General features: G+C 67.4%; 1 protein-coding gene across 3 annotated transcripts in view; it reads left to right on the top strand.

Moving 5' to 3' along the window:
• Nucleotides 1–435: 435 nt before the first annotated feature.
• The window catches only part of NCS1 (neuronal calcium sensor 1), a 51,409-nt gene continuing 35,260 nt past the window's right edge, over nt 436–16,584 (top strand). Inside the window, exon 1 of one of the 3 annotated variants that reach the window (XM_036416090.2) lies at nt 436–601. In XM_036416090.2, coding sequence (XP_036271983.1) covers nt 538–601 — 64 coding nt within the window. In that variant the 5' untranslated portion in view covers nt 436–537. The remainder of the gene's footprint in view (nt 602–16,584) is intronic. The other 2 variants (XM_045573632.1, XM_045573631.1) reach the window with 2 other exon arrangements.

Raw genomic sequence — 16,584 nt, 5'->3', positions numbered from 1 at the left:
AAGGGGGGACCCCTACTTCCGCCCGGGGACACGCCGAGGCGGGAGGGACCCATCGCCTGCCTCCGCGCTCCGGGCGGCGCGGGCCGGGCGGGCGGGGGCGGGGCGGCGCCGCGCTGAGTGGCGGCCGCGGGCCCAGCCCCGGCGGAGCGGGAGGGAGGGAGGCGGGAGCGGAGGGAGGGAGCCGGAGGCGGCGGCGGCGCAGGAGCATGTGCCGCGGAGCCCAGTAACCAGGACGACCGGCTGCACCGCGGCCGCCTCGGCGCCCAGCCCAGCGCAGCCCGCGCCGCGGCGCCCGGAGAGGCGGCCCCGGCCCGGCCCGGCCTCCCCGCGGCCCCGGCCCGGCCCCTGCCCCGCGGCCCCGGCCCGGTCCCCCCGGCGGCCCGGCAGCCTCGGCGCCCCGGCCGCGGAGCGCAGCGCGGAGCCCCCGGGCCGCGGGCTCGGCGCAGACAAAGGCGCGGCCCGGCCCGGCCCGGCCCGCCGCTCCGCTCCGCTGGGCGCCCCCCGGTCCGGCCCGGGGCAGGGCCGCGGCCGCCGAGGATGGGGAAGTCCAACAGCAAGCTGAAGCCCGAGATCGTGGAGGAGCTGACCCGCAAGACCTACTGTGAGTGCGACCCCGCCCAGCCCCTCCTCCGCGCCGGGCTCCCCAAGCCCCGGCCCCGCTCCGGTCCGCTCCCCATGGTCCCCCCCAAACCCCGGCCCCGCTCCGGTCCGCTCCCCATGGTCCCCCCCAAACCCGGTCCCCGCCCAGCCCCTCCTCCGCGCCTGGCTCCCCAAGCCCCGGCCCTGCTCCGGTCCGCTCCCCATGGTCCCCCCCAAACCCCGGCCCCGCTCCGGTCCGCTCCCCATGGTCCCCCCCAAAACCCCGGCCCGGAGCTCCCCATCACCCCAACGCCGCCGCCCTCCCCCGGCACCCTGCCCTGCCCGAGCCACCTCGGAGCCCGGGACAGGACCGGCTCCGCCCCACCCCGGGCCCCATTGTTCTGGCCCCGGCCCCCCACACCTGGAGCGGAGGAGCCACCCCCAGGCCGGGAGGGGAAGCCCACCCCGCGGCTGTCCGAGCGGGCAGGGCGCGGGCCGGGGCGGTGGTCCCGTCAGGGGCGCCCGGGGCGCGGGGGTTCCGGCTGCGGGGAGCCCGGGCACCAGCGCGGCGGGCGGTGATTCATGCATCACGATGCCGCTGCGAGGCTGGCCTGCGCCCCCTCCCTGCCCCATCGTGTGTGCGTGTGTGTGTGTGTGTGTGTGTGTGTGTGTGTGTGCGTCTTGGGGTGAGGGTGGGGTGGGGTGGGGGTGGGGAGACTTGTGGGAAGCTCGTGGCAGCGGGGGCGGCCAGGGGCCCCGGGCACACTGTTGGATTTCCGGCTGAATTGTCCTCTGGCTCCGATGTCCGTGTCCCCCTCTGTCTCTGCCAGACTGGGACGTGGGTTCACACAGCCCCGGCGATCTGGTCCATGCCATCCTTTCTCCCCAGGGAGCACCCCGAGAGGAGGGTCTGTCCCTTTCAGACTTCCCTAGTGGGTCTCCCTCCCGCCCAACTGCACACCCACCCACAGCTGCTCCCTGCAGCCCCTCCCTGCAGCCCGGGAGGTGCTCCGGCGTGCTGGGGTTGGTGGCACTGGGTCCTGGCCTCCGGCTTTTCTTGGTGGTGGGGGTAGGGGTGGGGGTGGGAGGGCAGGCATCTGCGTCCTCTGGTCGGGCTTGTGCAGGGGCCCTGGGCTTGGGCTGGAATTCAGAACCAACGTGGGCAGCTGCGTGGGTCCAGCCCCTGTGCACCCCCCTGGAGTCGGCAGATCGGCTGCCAGCCCCACGGTGATGGAGGCGAAGGAGGCAGGTTTGGATGGTGCATTGCACAATCTCTGCTTCCGGCTCCCCCGGCGCGCACGCGCACACACGCATGCACACACACACACACACACACACACACACGCTCCATCCTGGGCACGCTTGCAGGTCTGTCTAAGCCCCTGCTGCAGGTCCCTGGCCCTGGCACCGGTGTGCCTGGAACAAAGGGGCTTTCCTGAGCGGGTGCTGGTCCGCTGACAGGGCCTGGCCCCTCTCCAGGGGAACCTGCAGCCAGGAGCTCAGATCCCGGAGCTGCCTTCCAAGGGCCGAGCTCCGAGGACCCGGGACTCCCTCCTGCTGCTCCTGCCTCTTTCCAAGGTGGCTGGGTGGCCCCAAACCCTTCCCAGTGTGGCTGCTGCTTCGTGCCATTCGCCGGGCCTGTCTTTAGGCTCCATCAGAACCTGTGAGCAGGCAGGCTGCGGGTGGGACTCCCTGCTCCTGTGCCAGGAGACATAGCTAGGGCTGCACCGGGGTGTCCCCAGCCTGGCAGCGCCGGGGAGCCAGCTGAGAGCTGCCTGGAGCCGGGTTTTCTGCTCAGTGGGCACGGCGCACGCTGAGATCTTTGCGTTGATAACACGATGAGTCCTGGCTGCCGCCCTGGGCGCGGGCAGTGCCGGTCCCCACGACAGACGAGGAGGCCAAGGCTCAGACAGGGGGTGGCCTGCCAAGACCCCACGGCCTGTCGCGGCATCGGGGCTTGAACTCAGGTCTGTGTGTGTCCAGAGTTACGTCTCGGTGCTCGCCGGGAAGTCGGGGGCTTCTCCTCGCGTCCCTCTCTGGCGTCTGCTGTCAGCCACGCTGGTGGGTTCCAGATGGAAGGAAGGGGGCCTTGGCAGTCGTTTTGTTAAACCACCCCCTCCGGGCACGTCTGTCGCCCTGGAGAAGTGGAGTCGGTGAGGATCTGTTAGGATCCGGCCTGGAGGTGCGGGGCTGGGCTATTTTTAAAGGCCTTTGGAGACACGGAACAGTTTCTCTCAGGGAGAGGGTTGGCCAGCTCCTGTCCCAGAGCCCTCGCCGGGGCTGGGCTGGGGGGCTGGTGGCAGCCTCTCCGCCTCCTGCGTGCCTTCCTTGCTGATGCCAGCTCCCTCAGCGCCGGCCTCGTCTGTTTGGTTGTGCGGGCACTTAGTAGGCCCACAGGCTTTTGCTGACCGAGAAGTCGCCCAGCAGAAGGCCGGAGACAGCCTCTCCCGGCATGTCAAACTCGCGCCGGCGGGCCGCCTGCCTCACCTACTTACCCGGAAGGAGCCAGATGGGCTTCCTAGGACCTGGAGCGGCGCCATCTGCCCTCTGCTCGGGGGACTCGGCGTGTGGACACAGGTCACGAGTGGAGCCTCGGGAAGAAGGCTGAAATGTCAGAGCCGCCCGGAGCGCCTGCTAAATGCCAGGGGCCTTTGGGTCTGGTCTGGGCCCGGCAGTTGGCCTCTCTGACACGTGTCCGCCATGTAGACCGTGGCTCCCAGGAACCCCACGGAGACCCACAGCTGGTTCCGGGGCCCCGGGCGTATGTAGGCATCACCCGGGGTCCGAGGTCACCGCTTGGGCCCACCGGGTCCCCCAGAGGGTCCCCCTGTACCTCCTGCCCCTGGGAAAGACTGTCTGCTGGGGCGTGTGTGTGTGTGCGTGTGCGTGTGTGTGTGTGTGTGTGTGTGTGTGTGTGTGTGTAAGCAGGAGACGGTCTGAAAGCTCCCGCTGTGTGGCCCTCGCTGGACACACCTGGATTCAGCGTGGCCCTGGCCCTCTGTCTGTTGAGCAGATGTTTACCCTCCTCTGCAGGTCAGATTTGGTGAGTCGTCAGGGCCCTGGAACCCAGTCCTCACCCTCCCTGGCCCAGTTCGTATCTCAGGGCATGAGCAGGGTCCAGAGTGGGAAGCCCCTTCCCAACTGGGATGCAGAGCAGCGGTCTGGCCCGGACCCTGGCCTCTCTGAGGTCCGGCCCACTTCCTTCCAGCTTGTCGGTGAGACTGTTGTGTGCCCAGATGTGGCCAGCCCCTCACTTTACCGAGCCTCAGTTTCCTCATCTGCAGAATGGTTCTGCCCAAGGTGCCGGGCTCCTAGGGGATGTAAGCACACAGCCTAGCGAGTGGCATGGTAAGGAGCCACCCTCAACGATGGCAAACGCTTGTCAGAGAGGCAAGCAGGCATGCTGGTGGTCGTTATTAATATTGTTTGGCTGCACAATTCAACTTCACCTTGAACTGGCCTTAGATGTGTCTTCCGGACGAAGTTCATTGGTCCAGAGGAGTCTTCCTTCGGCCCTGGTCTTTGTGCCTGGCACACATGGAAAGCTGGGATCTTCCGTTTGCCCAAATCTTTTTTAAAAAAATATTTTTGTTGATTTCAGAGAGAAAGGGAGGGGGAGAAATAGGAACATCAGTGACGAGAGAGAATCACTGATGGGCTGCCTCCTGCATGCCCCACACGGGGGAAAGGGCTGGCACCGGGCATGTGCCCTGCCTGGGAATGGAACCACGACCTCCTGGTTCATAGGTTGATGCTCAAGCACTGAGCCACCCGGCCAGGCTCAGTTTGCCCGAACCTTAACGGGATCTGAGGTCCCCGCCCCCCTGCCCCCGGAATTTGTTCGTTTTTGGGCTGCCCTGGCCTGCCTTGCGTGGGATGCGCACTCTGTGCTGGGCACGGAGAGGGAGACGCGGCCCTGAGAGGAGTAACTCCTGCCCTCGGGAGGGGCAGCAGGCTGGGGGGAACACCGAGCGGGAGGGCTCAGGCCGTCTGCCTTGGTCTGAGCTGCATCCTTGTAAAGGCTCCTGGGCCCAAGCCAGACTAAAGAGGCAGCAGCCTGACCCCCTCCCCAGCCTCTCCCCACGGCGCTCCTCAGGGACCTTCCCACTCCCCCCTCTTGCTCGGACAGCGGGCTCTGCCTTGGCCTCGCTCGCTCGCCTCCCGGAGCCTCGCTGGCCGTTTCCCTGACGCCCAGCCCGGCCCAGTGTGCGGCAGCCTGTGGCGGGGACGAGCCTCGTCCTTGGTCGGTGGCTAAGGCCTCTGCACCCCAGAGCCGGGAGCGGGACCCTGCAGGGGGCCAGGAGTCGGGCTGAGAGATGCGGGGTGTCCCTGGCTGAGCTCCAGGGTGCCTCTGGCCTTGGGGAGTCCCGGGAAGGGCCCTCGTGGAGGACAAGGAACATCCTCTGATCACTGTCCCCTCCGCCCAGCTCTGCTCCCCCAGCCGTGGCGGGAGGCCGGATCGGGCACCCACCTTGGGACACAGGGTGGCGTTGGGTGTGGAGGGCCCCGCAGCCAGGTGTTTTTTTTTGGGGTCCGGCCCCCGTCCTCCCAGCTTGTTGGTGAGCGGGGGTGGGGGTGGGGGTGAGGGGTGGAGGGGGGGGGTGGGAGTGTGTGTGAGCCGGGGGTGAGCCACCAGAAGAGGAAGGCCCCGCGGGAGGCGGCTTCGGCCGCGCCTGTGCATCCTGCGTGCACGGGGAAGGTCATGGCGGCCCGCTCTCTGCCCCCACAGCTAACGGGCAGCAGCCGGAGGGATCGAGGCTGGACTCTGACACGGAGTTGGGCATCTGGGCAAGAAACATCAAGTCTGTTGTTAGGAAAGAACTCAACATCCCGGAGAACGGGGCTGGGCCCCACGCAGGCCCATGACCGTGGGCAAGTCGCTTCCCCTCGGAGCCGCTGTGACACCTGCTCATGTGACTCGGTGGGTCCAGGTGGGGGGGTCAGAAAGGGGTGGGGGGCTCTGTCCACGTAGCTCAGTTGGTTGGAGGGTCACCCCCATGCGTTAAGGTTCCGGATTGGATTCTCCCCGTCAGGGCACATACAAGAGCCACCAACAAGGGGGACAGTCAATGTTCCTCTCTCTCCTTTCCTCGCCCTCTTTCTGAAATCAGTCAATACATTTAAAAACGGGGTGGGGTCTGCTGGACAGCAGCCTCGGGGGTGGGAGGAGGCCTGGGGGAGCCCTGTCTCATGGAGTGGCTCTGGTCCTTGGCCTGGGTGAGCCCCGTCTCATGGAGTGTCACTTCCCTTCTCTGGAAAATGGGGGGCGTCCGAGTCACCTCAAAGATGGGGAGGATCGGGGCGCGTGGAGGGTTCAGCCTGGAGCCTGGCTCTGAGCGGAGCTGAAAGCTCTCCTGTGGCAGCTGGTTTTAGGATCGAGTCCTCCCTCTCCAGAGCAGGACGGGCTAAGTGGTCATGGCCTGACCCCCTGTTGAGAGAAGCGGAGGAGGCCAGAGAGGGCCCCAGAGCCCAGGCCTTGCTCTCTCGCCTGTCCTAGCTCCACCTGCCTCCTCCGGCTCCATGTGACATGTGACCCGGCCTTCCTGTCACTCCCGTGCCCCAGAGGTTCCGGCATTGCGCCCCTCTCGGGGCAGGTGAGGGCACGCTCTCGGGGCCGTGGCCTTGGCGTTGGGCCCGGCCTGAGGCCCCGGGGCAGGTGGTGGGCAGAGGGAGCCGCAGCTGGCCGGGCGGGGCTCCCGTCACCCCTCGCCAGGGTCCCAGGGAAGGACCTGGACAGCTTTCAGACGTGGCCCGGATGGAGGCGGTGGGACCTGCGCGGTCTGGGTCTGGAGACGGTGTTTGCCTGTGGTCCGGAGGGTGGAGGGGAGGGGAGGGGTGTGATCCCGGGGCGGGATGAGGGTGCCCGCGGCGACCATGCCAGGGGCCGGTCCTGCGTGTGTGTAGGCGGAAGACTACACAGGACGCCACACAGCGGTCTCGTCATTTTGTATTTTTGGGCTTATAGACGCTTCATTTTCTAACGTGTTGGAGCTGGACCATTGAGAATGTTTGCTTACGCCATGAACCATTCATCTAAAAATGACTTTTACTTATTTCATTAAAAAAGAAATAAATATATATATATATATATATATATATATATATATATATATATATATGTTATTGATTTTTTACAGAGAGGAGGGGAGAGGGATAGAGAGCTAGAAACATCGATGAGAGAGAAACATTGATCAGCTGCCTCCTGCACGCCCCCCACTGGGGATGTGCCCTCAACCAAGGCACATGCCCTTGGCCTGGGACCCTTGAGTCTGCAGGCCGCTGCTCTATCCACTGCCAAGCTGGTTAGGACTATTTATTTCATTTTTATTGATTTCAGAGAGAAAGTTAGAGGGCTATATATACACATACATCAATGCTGAGAGCGAATCGTTGATTGGCTGCTTTCTGCCCCCCGGGATCCAGCCCGCAGCCTGGGCATGTGGCCTGACTGGGAATCGAACCGAGATCTGGACGCTCCACCGCTGAGCCACGCCCGCGGGCCGAAGAGTGCCGATTCCATGTGCCCCGTGAATGAGACGCTTTGGAATCCCCTGCCGGGAGGTCCCGCGGCTTCTATGCTGTGACGAGCGTCCCTGCACGTGTCTCTTCGCAAAGAGAAATCCCCGCAGGAAGCCACAGGGGGGGGAAGCGCTGGGACGTCTGAAAGGCTTGTGATTGGAACGTGACTCGTGGTCCGGGAAGTGTGCTCCCGTGTGTGTCCTGAGCAGGAGCGGGCCGGGGCCTCCTTCCCTGCGTCCGGCCGGCACCGGGCAGCCCCGGGCAGCACCGTCCCCGCCGTGCCAGCGCGCCAGGGGAGAGCCGGCCGCTCGCCGCCTCAGCGCCCGTTTCCTGCATCACCGTTAGGCAGAATCCTAGGGCCTCAGGCTGCGGGAGGCTTTGGGGTCACGTGATCCAGTGCCCCTGTTTGACAGATGGACAAACAGAGGACCAGAGCGTGAAACCTCTCCCCCGAGAGCCACAGGGCAGGAGCCTGGGGCTGTGCCTCCCAGAGCCCCTACTGGACCGTGATGGTGGGTCAGCCGCTGGGGTCAGCCGCCGGGGTCAGCCATTGGGGTCAGCCGCTGGGGTCAGCCGCCGGGGTCAGCCGCCGGGGTCAGCCGCCGGGTCAGCCGCTGGGGTCAGCCATTGGGGTCAGCCGCCTGGGTCAGCTGCCGGGGTCAGCCGCCGGGGTCAGCCATTGGGGTCAGCCGCCGGGGTCAGCCATTGGGGTCAGCCGCCGGGTCAGCCATTGGGGTCAGCCGCCGGGTCAGCCGCTGGGGTCAGCCGCCGGGGTCAGCCGCCGGGGTCAGCCGCCGGGTCAGCCATTGGGGTCAGCCGCCGGGTCAGCCGCTGGGGTCAGCCATTGGGGTCAGCCGCCGGGTCAGCCGCCGGGGTCAGCCGCCGGGGTCAGCCGCCGGGGTCAGCCGCCGGGGTCAGCCGCGGGGGTCAGCCGCCGGGGTCAGCCATTGGGGTCAGCCGCCGGGGTCAGCCATTGGGGTCAGCCGCCGGGGTCAGCCGCCGGGGTCAGCCGCCGGGGTCAGCCCCGGGGTCAGCCCCGGGGTCAGCCGCCGGGGTCAGCCATTGGGGTCAGCCGCGGGGGTCAGCCGCCGGGGTCAGCCGCGGGGGTCAGCCATTGGGGTCAGCCGCCGGGTCAGCCGCTGGGGTCAGCCGCCGGGGTCAGCCGCCGGGGTCAGCCGCGGGGGTCAGCCGCCGGGGTCAGCCGCCGGGGTCAGCCACCGGGGTCAGCCGCCGGGTCAGCCGCCGGGGTCAGCCGCCGGGGTCAGCCATTGGGGTCAGCCATTGGGGTCAGCCGCCGGGGTCAGCCGCCGGGTCAGCCATTGGGGTCAGCCGCCGGGGTCAGCCGCCGGGGTCAGCCATTGGGGTCAGTCGCCGGGTCAGCCGCCGGGTCCAGGTGGGGTGTCTTGCCTTCGTCACTGAAGCTCCTTCAGCCCGACGTCGGGCCCTCGGTAGCTCCTGAGTCAGGCGTGGGCTGCACAGATGGCCCCGTTGCCGTCATCACAGGAGGGAGCACGGTGTGCCCCGGGCGTGGGCCCCTTGGCAGGAAGGAGACCGTCACAGTTCACGTGCCAAGGGCCCAGGTCACTTCAGACGGGGTCGGAGCCCCAGCGGAGGGCTGGGCAGCGGAGCTGAGGGTGGTGGCCAGCTGGCCGTCTCCTGGCTGTGACACTGCTGAGCCCCTTCTGGTGCCCTTTCCCACAGGCGGACAGAGGGACTCAGGACACGCTCCTGCCGGGCGGGGGCGGCCTGGCCTTCGGGGTCAGGAGACGGGTGCGTGGCCCAGGGGGAGCGGCCGCAGGTCCTCCGCTGAATGGTGGGTGAGGGGCGGCCTCGGACCGCCTGTGTCGGTGGGAGGATGGCTGCCTGAGTCCACTCAGGCCCCGGCTCTCCCGGTGGGGCAGGCGGGCCTGCTCTGGGGCCGGGATTTAGGATCCTGTGTGGACGTGGGCTCAGAGGGGTGCAGAGACACCTGCCTGGGCTCCAGCCCCAGAACCAGCACGGCCGGGTACTGAGTCCGGAGTCCGTGGTCCCCGGGGGCGGGGGGGCCTCAGTTTCCCTCTCTGTTCGATGCTCAGGTTGCCGGCTGGTGGGACTTCGTGGGGAAGCTATCCTGGGGCCCCCATGGAGCGTGCTGGGGCTCTGGTGCCTGAGGCCGGGCTCAGTCCGCGTCTCCTCCTGCGTCCGTGTTCCCGTCCGCCAGCTGGGACCGCAGTGCCTCCATCCGGGGCCGCTGGGTGACGCGGGGCCTCGGGGAGACGCCGAGATGGCAGCTTGTCTTGGGCACTCCCCTTCGCTCCGTGATCGGAAACCGCGGCTCTTGAGCCACATGCGACTCTTTGGCCCCTGGAGTGTGGCTCTTCCACAAAACACCAGGGCCCGGGCGGGTCTATGTTGAAGAAGTGGCGTTAGAAGAAGCTGAAGTTTAAAAAACGTGGCTCTCCAAAGGAATCTCAATGGTTGTGCTGTTGCTGTTTGGCTCTGTGGACTGAAGAGTTTGCCGACCCCGGCCTTGCTCGTCGGTGGTGATGGGGATCTGGACTCACACGTCAGGGCCAGAGGCCGTCGCCATGGTGCCTAATGGCGTGTCCCGGTGATCCAGGCCCAGCTCCGGGCTCACCGCCGTTCATCCCAGACCCTTCCCAGGAGCCCTGGGGAGTTCCCATGTTACACACGAGGAAACTGAGGCTCAGAGGGGGCCAGAGCTGACCCGAGAGACCACCCTCGGTGAGCGGTGCAGCTGGAGCTTGCCCCTGGGTGGCGGCCGGGGCCCCGTGTGGTGGGGGCCGCAGAGGAGCCGCGTGGAGGTGTGCGGGGAGCGCGAGTGAGTGTGGGCGTCGGTGTGGGAGTGCGGTGGGGGGGAGGGTGCTGAGAATCCTGTGTGAGTCCTGGTTCCCGTGGGCACGCTCCGAGTGTGAGTGCCGGGGTCACGGCCTGTGTCAGGAGTGGGTGAGCTGGCGTGTCTGTGCCGAGCGTGTGCACGGCGTGTGCACGGCGTGTGCACAGGCAGCTCTGTGTAGGCTGTGAATGCAGACATGCATGGGGGGGGGGGCACAGGCAGGCCCGGAGCCTGAGTACAAAGCTGCCTGCTCAGCTGCCTGCTCGGGGCCCGGTGACGTGGCTGCCCTGCCCGGCGCCTCCTGCCCGGCGCCCCCTGCCCGGCGCCCTGTGCCCGGCGCCCTCTGCCCGGCGCCCTCTGCCCGCCACGCTGACCTCCCAGAGCCGCTGCCCTCGGCAGAGGGGGAAGACCAGTGGGAGGTGTGAAAACAGCGATGCGTCCCCTTAGCCACGTGTGCCCCTGAGCACTCTCCCCGTGTGGTCCCCACAGCCCCGGGCGTGGGGACTCTGCCCATTTCACAGAAGCAGCAAAGGGCGCCAGGCAGGACGGGGACATGCCCCAGGCTGGGGCCCAGGCTCAGATTTAACCCGGACCCAGCCGTGCTCCTCCCGCCGTGTGCCTGCCCCCCCAGGGCCCCGAGAGCCGTAACCTGCACTGCTCCGAGGGTAGGGGCGCCCCATCCTGGAGGCATTCGAGCAGCCGCTAGAGGGGCAGGCCCTGGCCCGGCCTCTCGGGTTCCCGGCCAAAGGGGCGGGGGGTCCTTCTGGCCGTGAGAGCACAGCCCTCCTGCCCAGGGCTCTGATCCCTGGAGGGGATTCGGGGCGGCCTCGGCGTGGCTTTCTCCGGGAGAAAAGCCCGTGGGAAGGCGGTAGGCGTGTGCAGCGGGCAGCTGCCCGGGACTCAGGCCTCTGAGGCCTCCTCAGCCTCAGCCCCATCCTGGCACAGCCCGGGGGGCTGGCCTCAGGCCGGTGCTGTGCTGGCCTCGCCCAGTCCCCCCCACCCGTGAGCCCAGGAGAGTGAGCAGAAAGTGTGGGCACCATCCCTGCTCTCGGGAGCCTGTGGGCTGGGGGGCAGGGGGCAGCCGAGGGTGAGGCCGAGGAGGGCGAGGCTGCCCCCTGCTGGTCTGTGCCCACCCGCCTGCTCGCGCCTGGCAAGGCCCAGGTGCCTCCGAAGAGTCCGTGCCCTCACCGGTGCGATGGGGGCTCAGGGCACCGGGATGGATGGGACCGTGGGCCCGGAGGTCTGGCAGCAGTGCCTGGAGCAGCGCCGGGAGCTCCCGGAGGCTGGGCACTCTGGGGACTGGGTTTGGGGCAGGGCCTGTGTGCTCCGCCGGGCGTTGCTTTGTTCTGCTTCTTGGCTGACCCGCCCGTGCCCTTGACCCGCAGTCTGATGGGCAGGGGAGTTGTCGGGGGTCAGAGTCTGGGTCCTGGTTCTGGCCTGCCCCTCGCTGAGCCTCAGTGTCCCCATCTGTCCCACTGTGAGACCGTGTCACCTGGGGGGGATGTGTGTGCCCAGGAAGGGCCGCGGGGCAGCTGCTGGCCCTGGCACCCTGGCCTTCCCAGTGGCCGGGAAGCTGGTGGGTGGCCGGGCCACCGGGCCTGCACGCCCTGGCGGCGAAGGGGGTGCTGGAGGAATGCGGGTTTGAGGAATGTTTAACCCGAGGCAGAAATAGCTCCCTGCTGTCCTCCAGGCTTCGACTCCCTAGGAGGGGGCTCCCGTCTCTCTCTCTCCGCAGCCTCCTCTGCCTCCTCCCTCCCCACGCTCTGGCCTTTGGGGACAGAAAGTGGCCTCTCTCTCTTTTTACCCAGGAGCTGCTGTGGGAACCAGAAGGGTCCCCAGGCTTGGAGGCCAATTGGACTGGGTTCAAGGCCCCCCGGCCTCCACGTCGCAGCCCTGTGACCGCCTCCCACTCTGAACCCCCGCGGAGCTGGGTGGCCTGTCCGACAGGCCGTGTGGGGTCACAGCTTCGACTCGGGAACCAGCGGGTCTGGGTGCGAACCCCAGCCGAGCCCTTCCCATTGAGCCACCGCCCCCCCCTTCTGGAACGTGGGCGGCGATGCCAGCCCCGCCTCCCGGCACAGGGTGGAGCGAGTGTGGAGACGCGGGCCCACAGGCTCTGGAATCCCAGCCCGGAGCCCTGGGGCCTCCACATGCCCGGGACCCCTCTCCTGGGTGCTTGCTGCCAGGTGGGGTGGGTCTGTGCCTGGGGGACCCTTCATTTCCTTGTCCCTCTGCCCACACTCATCCTCGTGCCAGCGCCCACTGGCCCCTCCCGCCCCGGGGGCCAGGGACCCTGCTGCCTGCCGGTGAGGACGCGTCCTGCTGCCCGGGTCACCGCTGTGCCCAGCTCCTGGCACAGAGTCCAGTGCCATTTGTTGGAACGGATGAAAAGTCAGATACGTCAGCGCAGGAGCGAGCGAACGCACGCTTCCTTCCCATCCATCCTGGGCCCTGGCGCTCTGTTTGCCGCGGGCCCCCTCCCTCCCGCCTCCCGGGCTGCGGGGGGAGGGTGCGGGGGGCCGGGGAAGTCAGGTGCCGGGCGGCTGGCCCCTGGCAGGACTGGCCTAGCACCGGCCCCAGGCCCCTCGCACCGCACCGTCTGGGCTGGGCGGACCGGGAGGGCCCCAGCAGCCAGCCTGCCCCCTCCCCGCAGGCCTCCGCTCCTGTCTCTCTGAGGAACCAGACTCCTGTTCAAAGCCGGGAACTGGCTATTTTTGGTGCTGTGGGGGAAACAGCGAATGCCTCGCTCCTGCTCAAAAATATATGGTGTGTGAGCCGGGCAGGCAGGAGCCCCAAGCTCAGGGCCTCGCCGCTGGGCTCCTCCGGCCCCTGGCCCGGGCCTGCCTCCTCCGCGGCCCAGTCGCCCACGTGCCCGCGTGGGGCGGTCACTGTTCCGCTCTGCCTGTGCCGAGGCCGTCCCTGCGGAGGGAGGAGCCAGCGGGAAGGAGGACCGGCCCCTGGGGACGGAGGGCAGGAGGCCCCGTGCCCTCTGGCCACCCCTCGCTCCCAGGCTCAGCCCGTGTATGTGGGGCACCTGTCTGTGCCAGGCCCACAGGCTCCGGGCCACAGGGCAGATTGGACGGGGCATTTCCGGTGCCCTTGGCATTCGCCAGGTGGACAGCTGTCAGGCCGGGGTCGGCATCAGGACACCGCACAGCTGGGGCCCACCTGGTCTGGGTGCCTGAGAGGACCTGCCAGCACAGGCCTCGGTGGGGGGGAGGCTGGCAGCGGGCCAGGCCGGAGCTCAGGGTGGCAAAGGGCGGTCTCAGCAGCTGGGCACTCGGGGACTCGGCTGGCCGGGCCGGCCCCAGCTGGGACCCCGGGCTCTGAGGCTCCATGTCCACGAAGGGCTGGGGCGGGGCCGGCAGCCAGCAGCCCTCCCAGGGGTCCGGGCTGGCCCCGGGGGTGGCAGTCTGCTGTCCCGGTCCCACCTGCCCGGAGCGGGGCAGTGGGAGCGAGCGGGCAGGACGCGCCCGCCTCCCTGCAGCTGCTGTGGCCTGGCCGGCCCGCCCTCGGCCGCGGGGAGGCGTGAGTGCTGAGAGGCCGGGCCGCTGCCTCCCGGTGGGGAGACGGGCCTGAAGCCCCGAGGGGAGTGCTCAGCCCAAGTGCCCGGCGGTTCTGGGCGGCTCTGGGCGGCTCTGGGCAGGGGGCCAGGCCTCCTTTCTGATGAAACCCAGGCCACTGCCCGCCCGCTGGGCATTTATGGAAAAGCGGAACGGGGCTCGGGGAGGGCTGTCCCTCTCCCTCCCACCCTGACAGAGGCTTCGAAAAATAATCAGCAACAGGAGCCCGGCCAGTGTGGCTCAGTGGTCACGGTTCCATTCCGGTCAGGGCACATGCCCGGATGTGGGCTCCATCCCCAGTAGGGGGCGTGCAGGAGGCAACCAATCAGTGGTTCTCTCTCATCATTGATGTTTTTATCTCTCCCTCTCCCTTCCTCCCTGAAATCAATAAAAATATATTTTTAAAAATCACAACAGCGACCGCGATCTCGGGAGGGTGGCTGAGGACAGTGCTTGACGTCTGCCCTGGGGCCCCGGCAACCAGCCCCTCGGTGGGGGCACCAGCACGGCTGTCTGTTACCCTGAGTTGGAGAGAGCTGTTTTGCTCCGGGGAAATCAAACCCAGACTTCACGTTTATCCCGGGCTCAGGACGGCTCTGTGCTCCTCCTGGCAGACGGGGGCGACGGGGGGTGGGGGGATGGGAGGGAAAGGGAGGAGGAGGAGGATGAGGGGGAGGAGGAGGAGCAGCGGGGATGGGCCTCCGGGCTCCGGGGTGGGCACTGGGGGTGCGGGCCGGGCAGCAGGCCCTGGTTCTCTGGAAGCCGGTGGGAGGGGGTGATGGATGCCCAGCCCTCGCTCCTCTGGGCTCTGTGCCCGCTGCAAGCTGGGAGCTGTCTACCCGCCTCTCCGGAGCCCCTCCCACTGCCCGGCCTGGTCGGTGTCTCTGCCCGTCCTTCCGATGAGGACCCAGAGGCTCAGAGAGGCCAAGGGCTTGTCCAGAGTCACCCAGCCCACACACAGCCAAAGCGGGGTGCCCGCCCAGAGCCTCCAGCGGTGCTGCCTGCGGGGCGGGGCCCGCGCCCAGAGGACGGCCGCACCCGGGTAAATCCCGGTTCCCAAGGAGCTGGGCCCGGGCCGGGCGGAGTGTGCGGGAGAGGCAGCTGGCCTCTGAGAGTGCAGCTGCGAGGGCGATCGTGTCGGGAGGTGTGTGCGGGTTGGAGGCGGTGGCCTGAGTCCGGCTGGTGGCTTGGTGACGGGGGACGCAGCCAGGGTTCGCTCTCTGCCTCCCACGGGCGGCACACGGCCCGGCTCCGAGGGTGATGCCAGGACGTGCCGGGAGGGGCTCGGCTCTGGGGCTTAGCGTCCAGCTGGGAAGATGAGGCAAGAAGTTCTGATGAGGACCTACTCGGCGCCAGGCACCGTGCCAGCCTGTGGGCGCCCCGTGGGGTACAGAGGCAGTTTGTCCCGTTCGCGAGGAACAGACCGAGGCTCAGCCCACAGTCAGCCCCGTGGACCGCTCGGTTTTACCCCCTCCCCTTCCCCCTCCCCCCTCCCAGGCTGTGCCCTGTCTGACCCCCTCCTGTGGGCCTGTGGGAAGACAGGCTCGGTGAGGCAGTGGTTCCCAAGGCGGGGGGCGTCGGAGGGGCCACAGGGTCGGGGGGCTGCCTGGGAGAGGGACACCGAGGGGGATTGGGCGCCACGTGAGTGGGTGCAGAGGGGGCAGCAGGTACCGAGCCTGGAGCTGGGGGGTTGCAGGGTTGGGTGTGGTCAGGGCACAGGGGTGGGTGCTGGCCGTACTGGGGAGGGTCTGCCTTCCTGCCTGGCCCTTTTCCCCGAACCCTGAGCCTGAACGTGGACCCGCCCAGGACATATGCTGCCTGTTAATTCACACAGGGATGGAGACTGGGGGATGGGGGTGGTGGTGCGGCTTAGCTGGGACCCTGAGCTGGGGAGTCTGGGTGGAGGGTGGAGGCAGAGGGACCCCATCGGTGTCCCCTAGACCCCTTTGTCCCAGTGCCTGTGGCGGTCGGAGCTGCTCAGGGTCAGCACCCTGGACAGGACCCGGCCTCTGGCGCTGGGGAGGGGGGCCCATGGGTTGTGTGCTGATGAGAACAAACATTTCTCCCCCACTTTGTATTCGGAAAAATCCAGAGAAACATGGACATAACAGCGCAGTGAGCAGCTGTGTGTCCCTCCGCTATGGAGGCCCCGCCCTGTTAGACCAGGGCCGCCTCCCCGCTCTGCCCCCGCCAGCCTGTCCCCTCTTCCTGGCGGAGAAGGGGGGCTGCTGGGTGACTGTGGGGCTGGGGGGGGTGTGGGCTTCTGAGCGGGGAGATTCCTGGGAAGCCTCTGACCCCGGGCGGTCACACCACCCACTCCCTGACCCCCAGCTCCTGCTGTTTATGCCACACGATGCCAAGGTCACGCAAGGTCACACAGATCGCTGGCTGGCTCAGGTTGGGAGGGGCACTTAATTGGGCATCCATGCCAGGCTCTGGAGGCCTAGCCCGGGCTGTCATTTCCTGGCGTGACTTCAGGCCAGTTAGCGGACCATCGGGACCTCAGGCTCCTCATCAGGGAAATGGGATCATACCTTCAGTGCAGGTGAAGAGCACCAGGCGTGTTACTCCTTACAGTAAGCCCATTCTACAGATGAGGAAACCGAGGCTCAGAGAGGGGCAGCACTTTGGCGAGGTCACACGGCTTATAAGCCGTGGAGCTGGGTTTGACTCCGGAGGCCGGCCCCAAGGCTCCTGGCTGTGGTGTGCCGAGTCTCTGCTGTCTCTGTGGGCCTCAGTCCCTCAGCCCCTGCTGCCCTTCACTGCCAGGGTGGGCAGCAGGTCTGGGGCAGCCCACCCCTGTTAGGACAGGGCGCCTTCCTTCTCTGCCTCCTCCTTCCCCCCACCAATGCCTGGCCCCTTTCCCAGCTGGTACCCTCCACCAACACTTTCTCAGAAAATTGTGATTTTTTTTAAGGTTTTTTTTTTTTTTTTTTTTAATACATTTTATTGATTTTATACAGAGAGGAAGGGAGAGAGATAGAGAGTTAGAAACATCGATGAGAGAGTCATCGACCAGCTGCCTCTTGCACACCCCCTACTGGGGATATGCCCGCAACTAAGGTACATGCCCTTGACCAGAATCGA

Source organism: Pipistrellus kuhlii, unplaced genomic scaffold (assembly GCF_014108245.1).
Source record: "Pipistrellus kuhlii isolate mPipKuh1 unplaced genomic scaffold, mPipKuh1.p scaffold_m20_p_53, whole genome shotgun sequence".
Classification (NCBI taxonomy): Eukaryota; Metazoa; Chordata; class Mammalia; order Chiroptera; family Vespertilionidae; genus Pipistrellus; species Pipistrellus kuhlii.
This window is presented reverse-complemented; position numbering and strand designations above follow the sequence as displayed.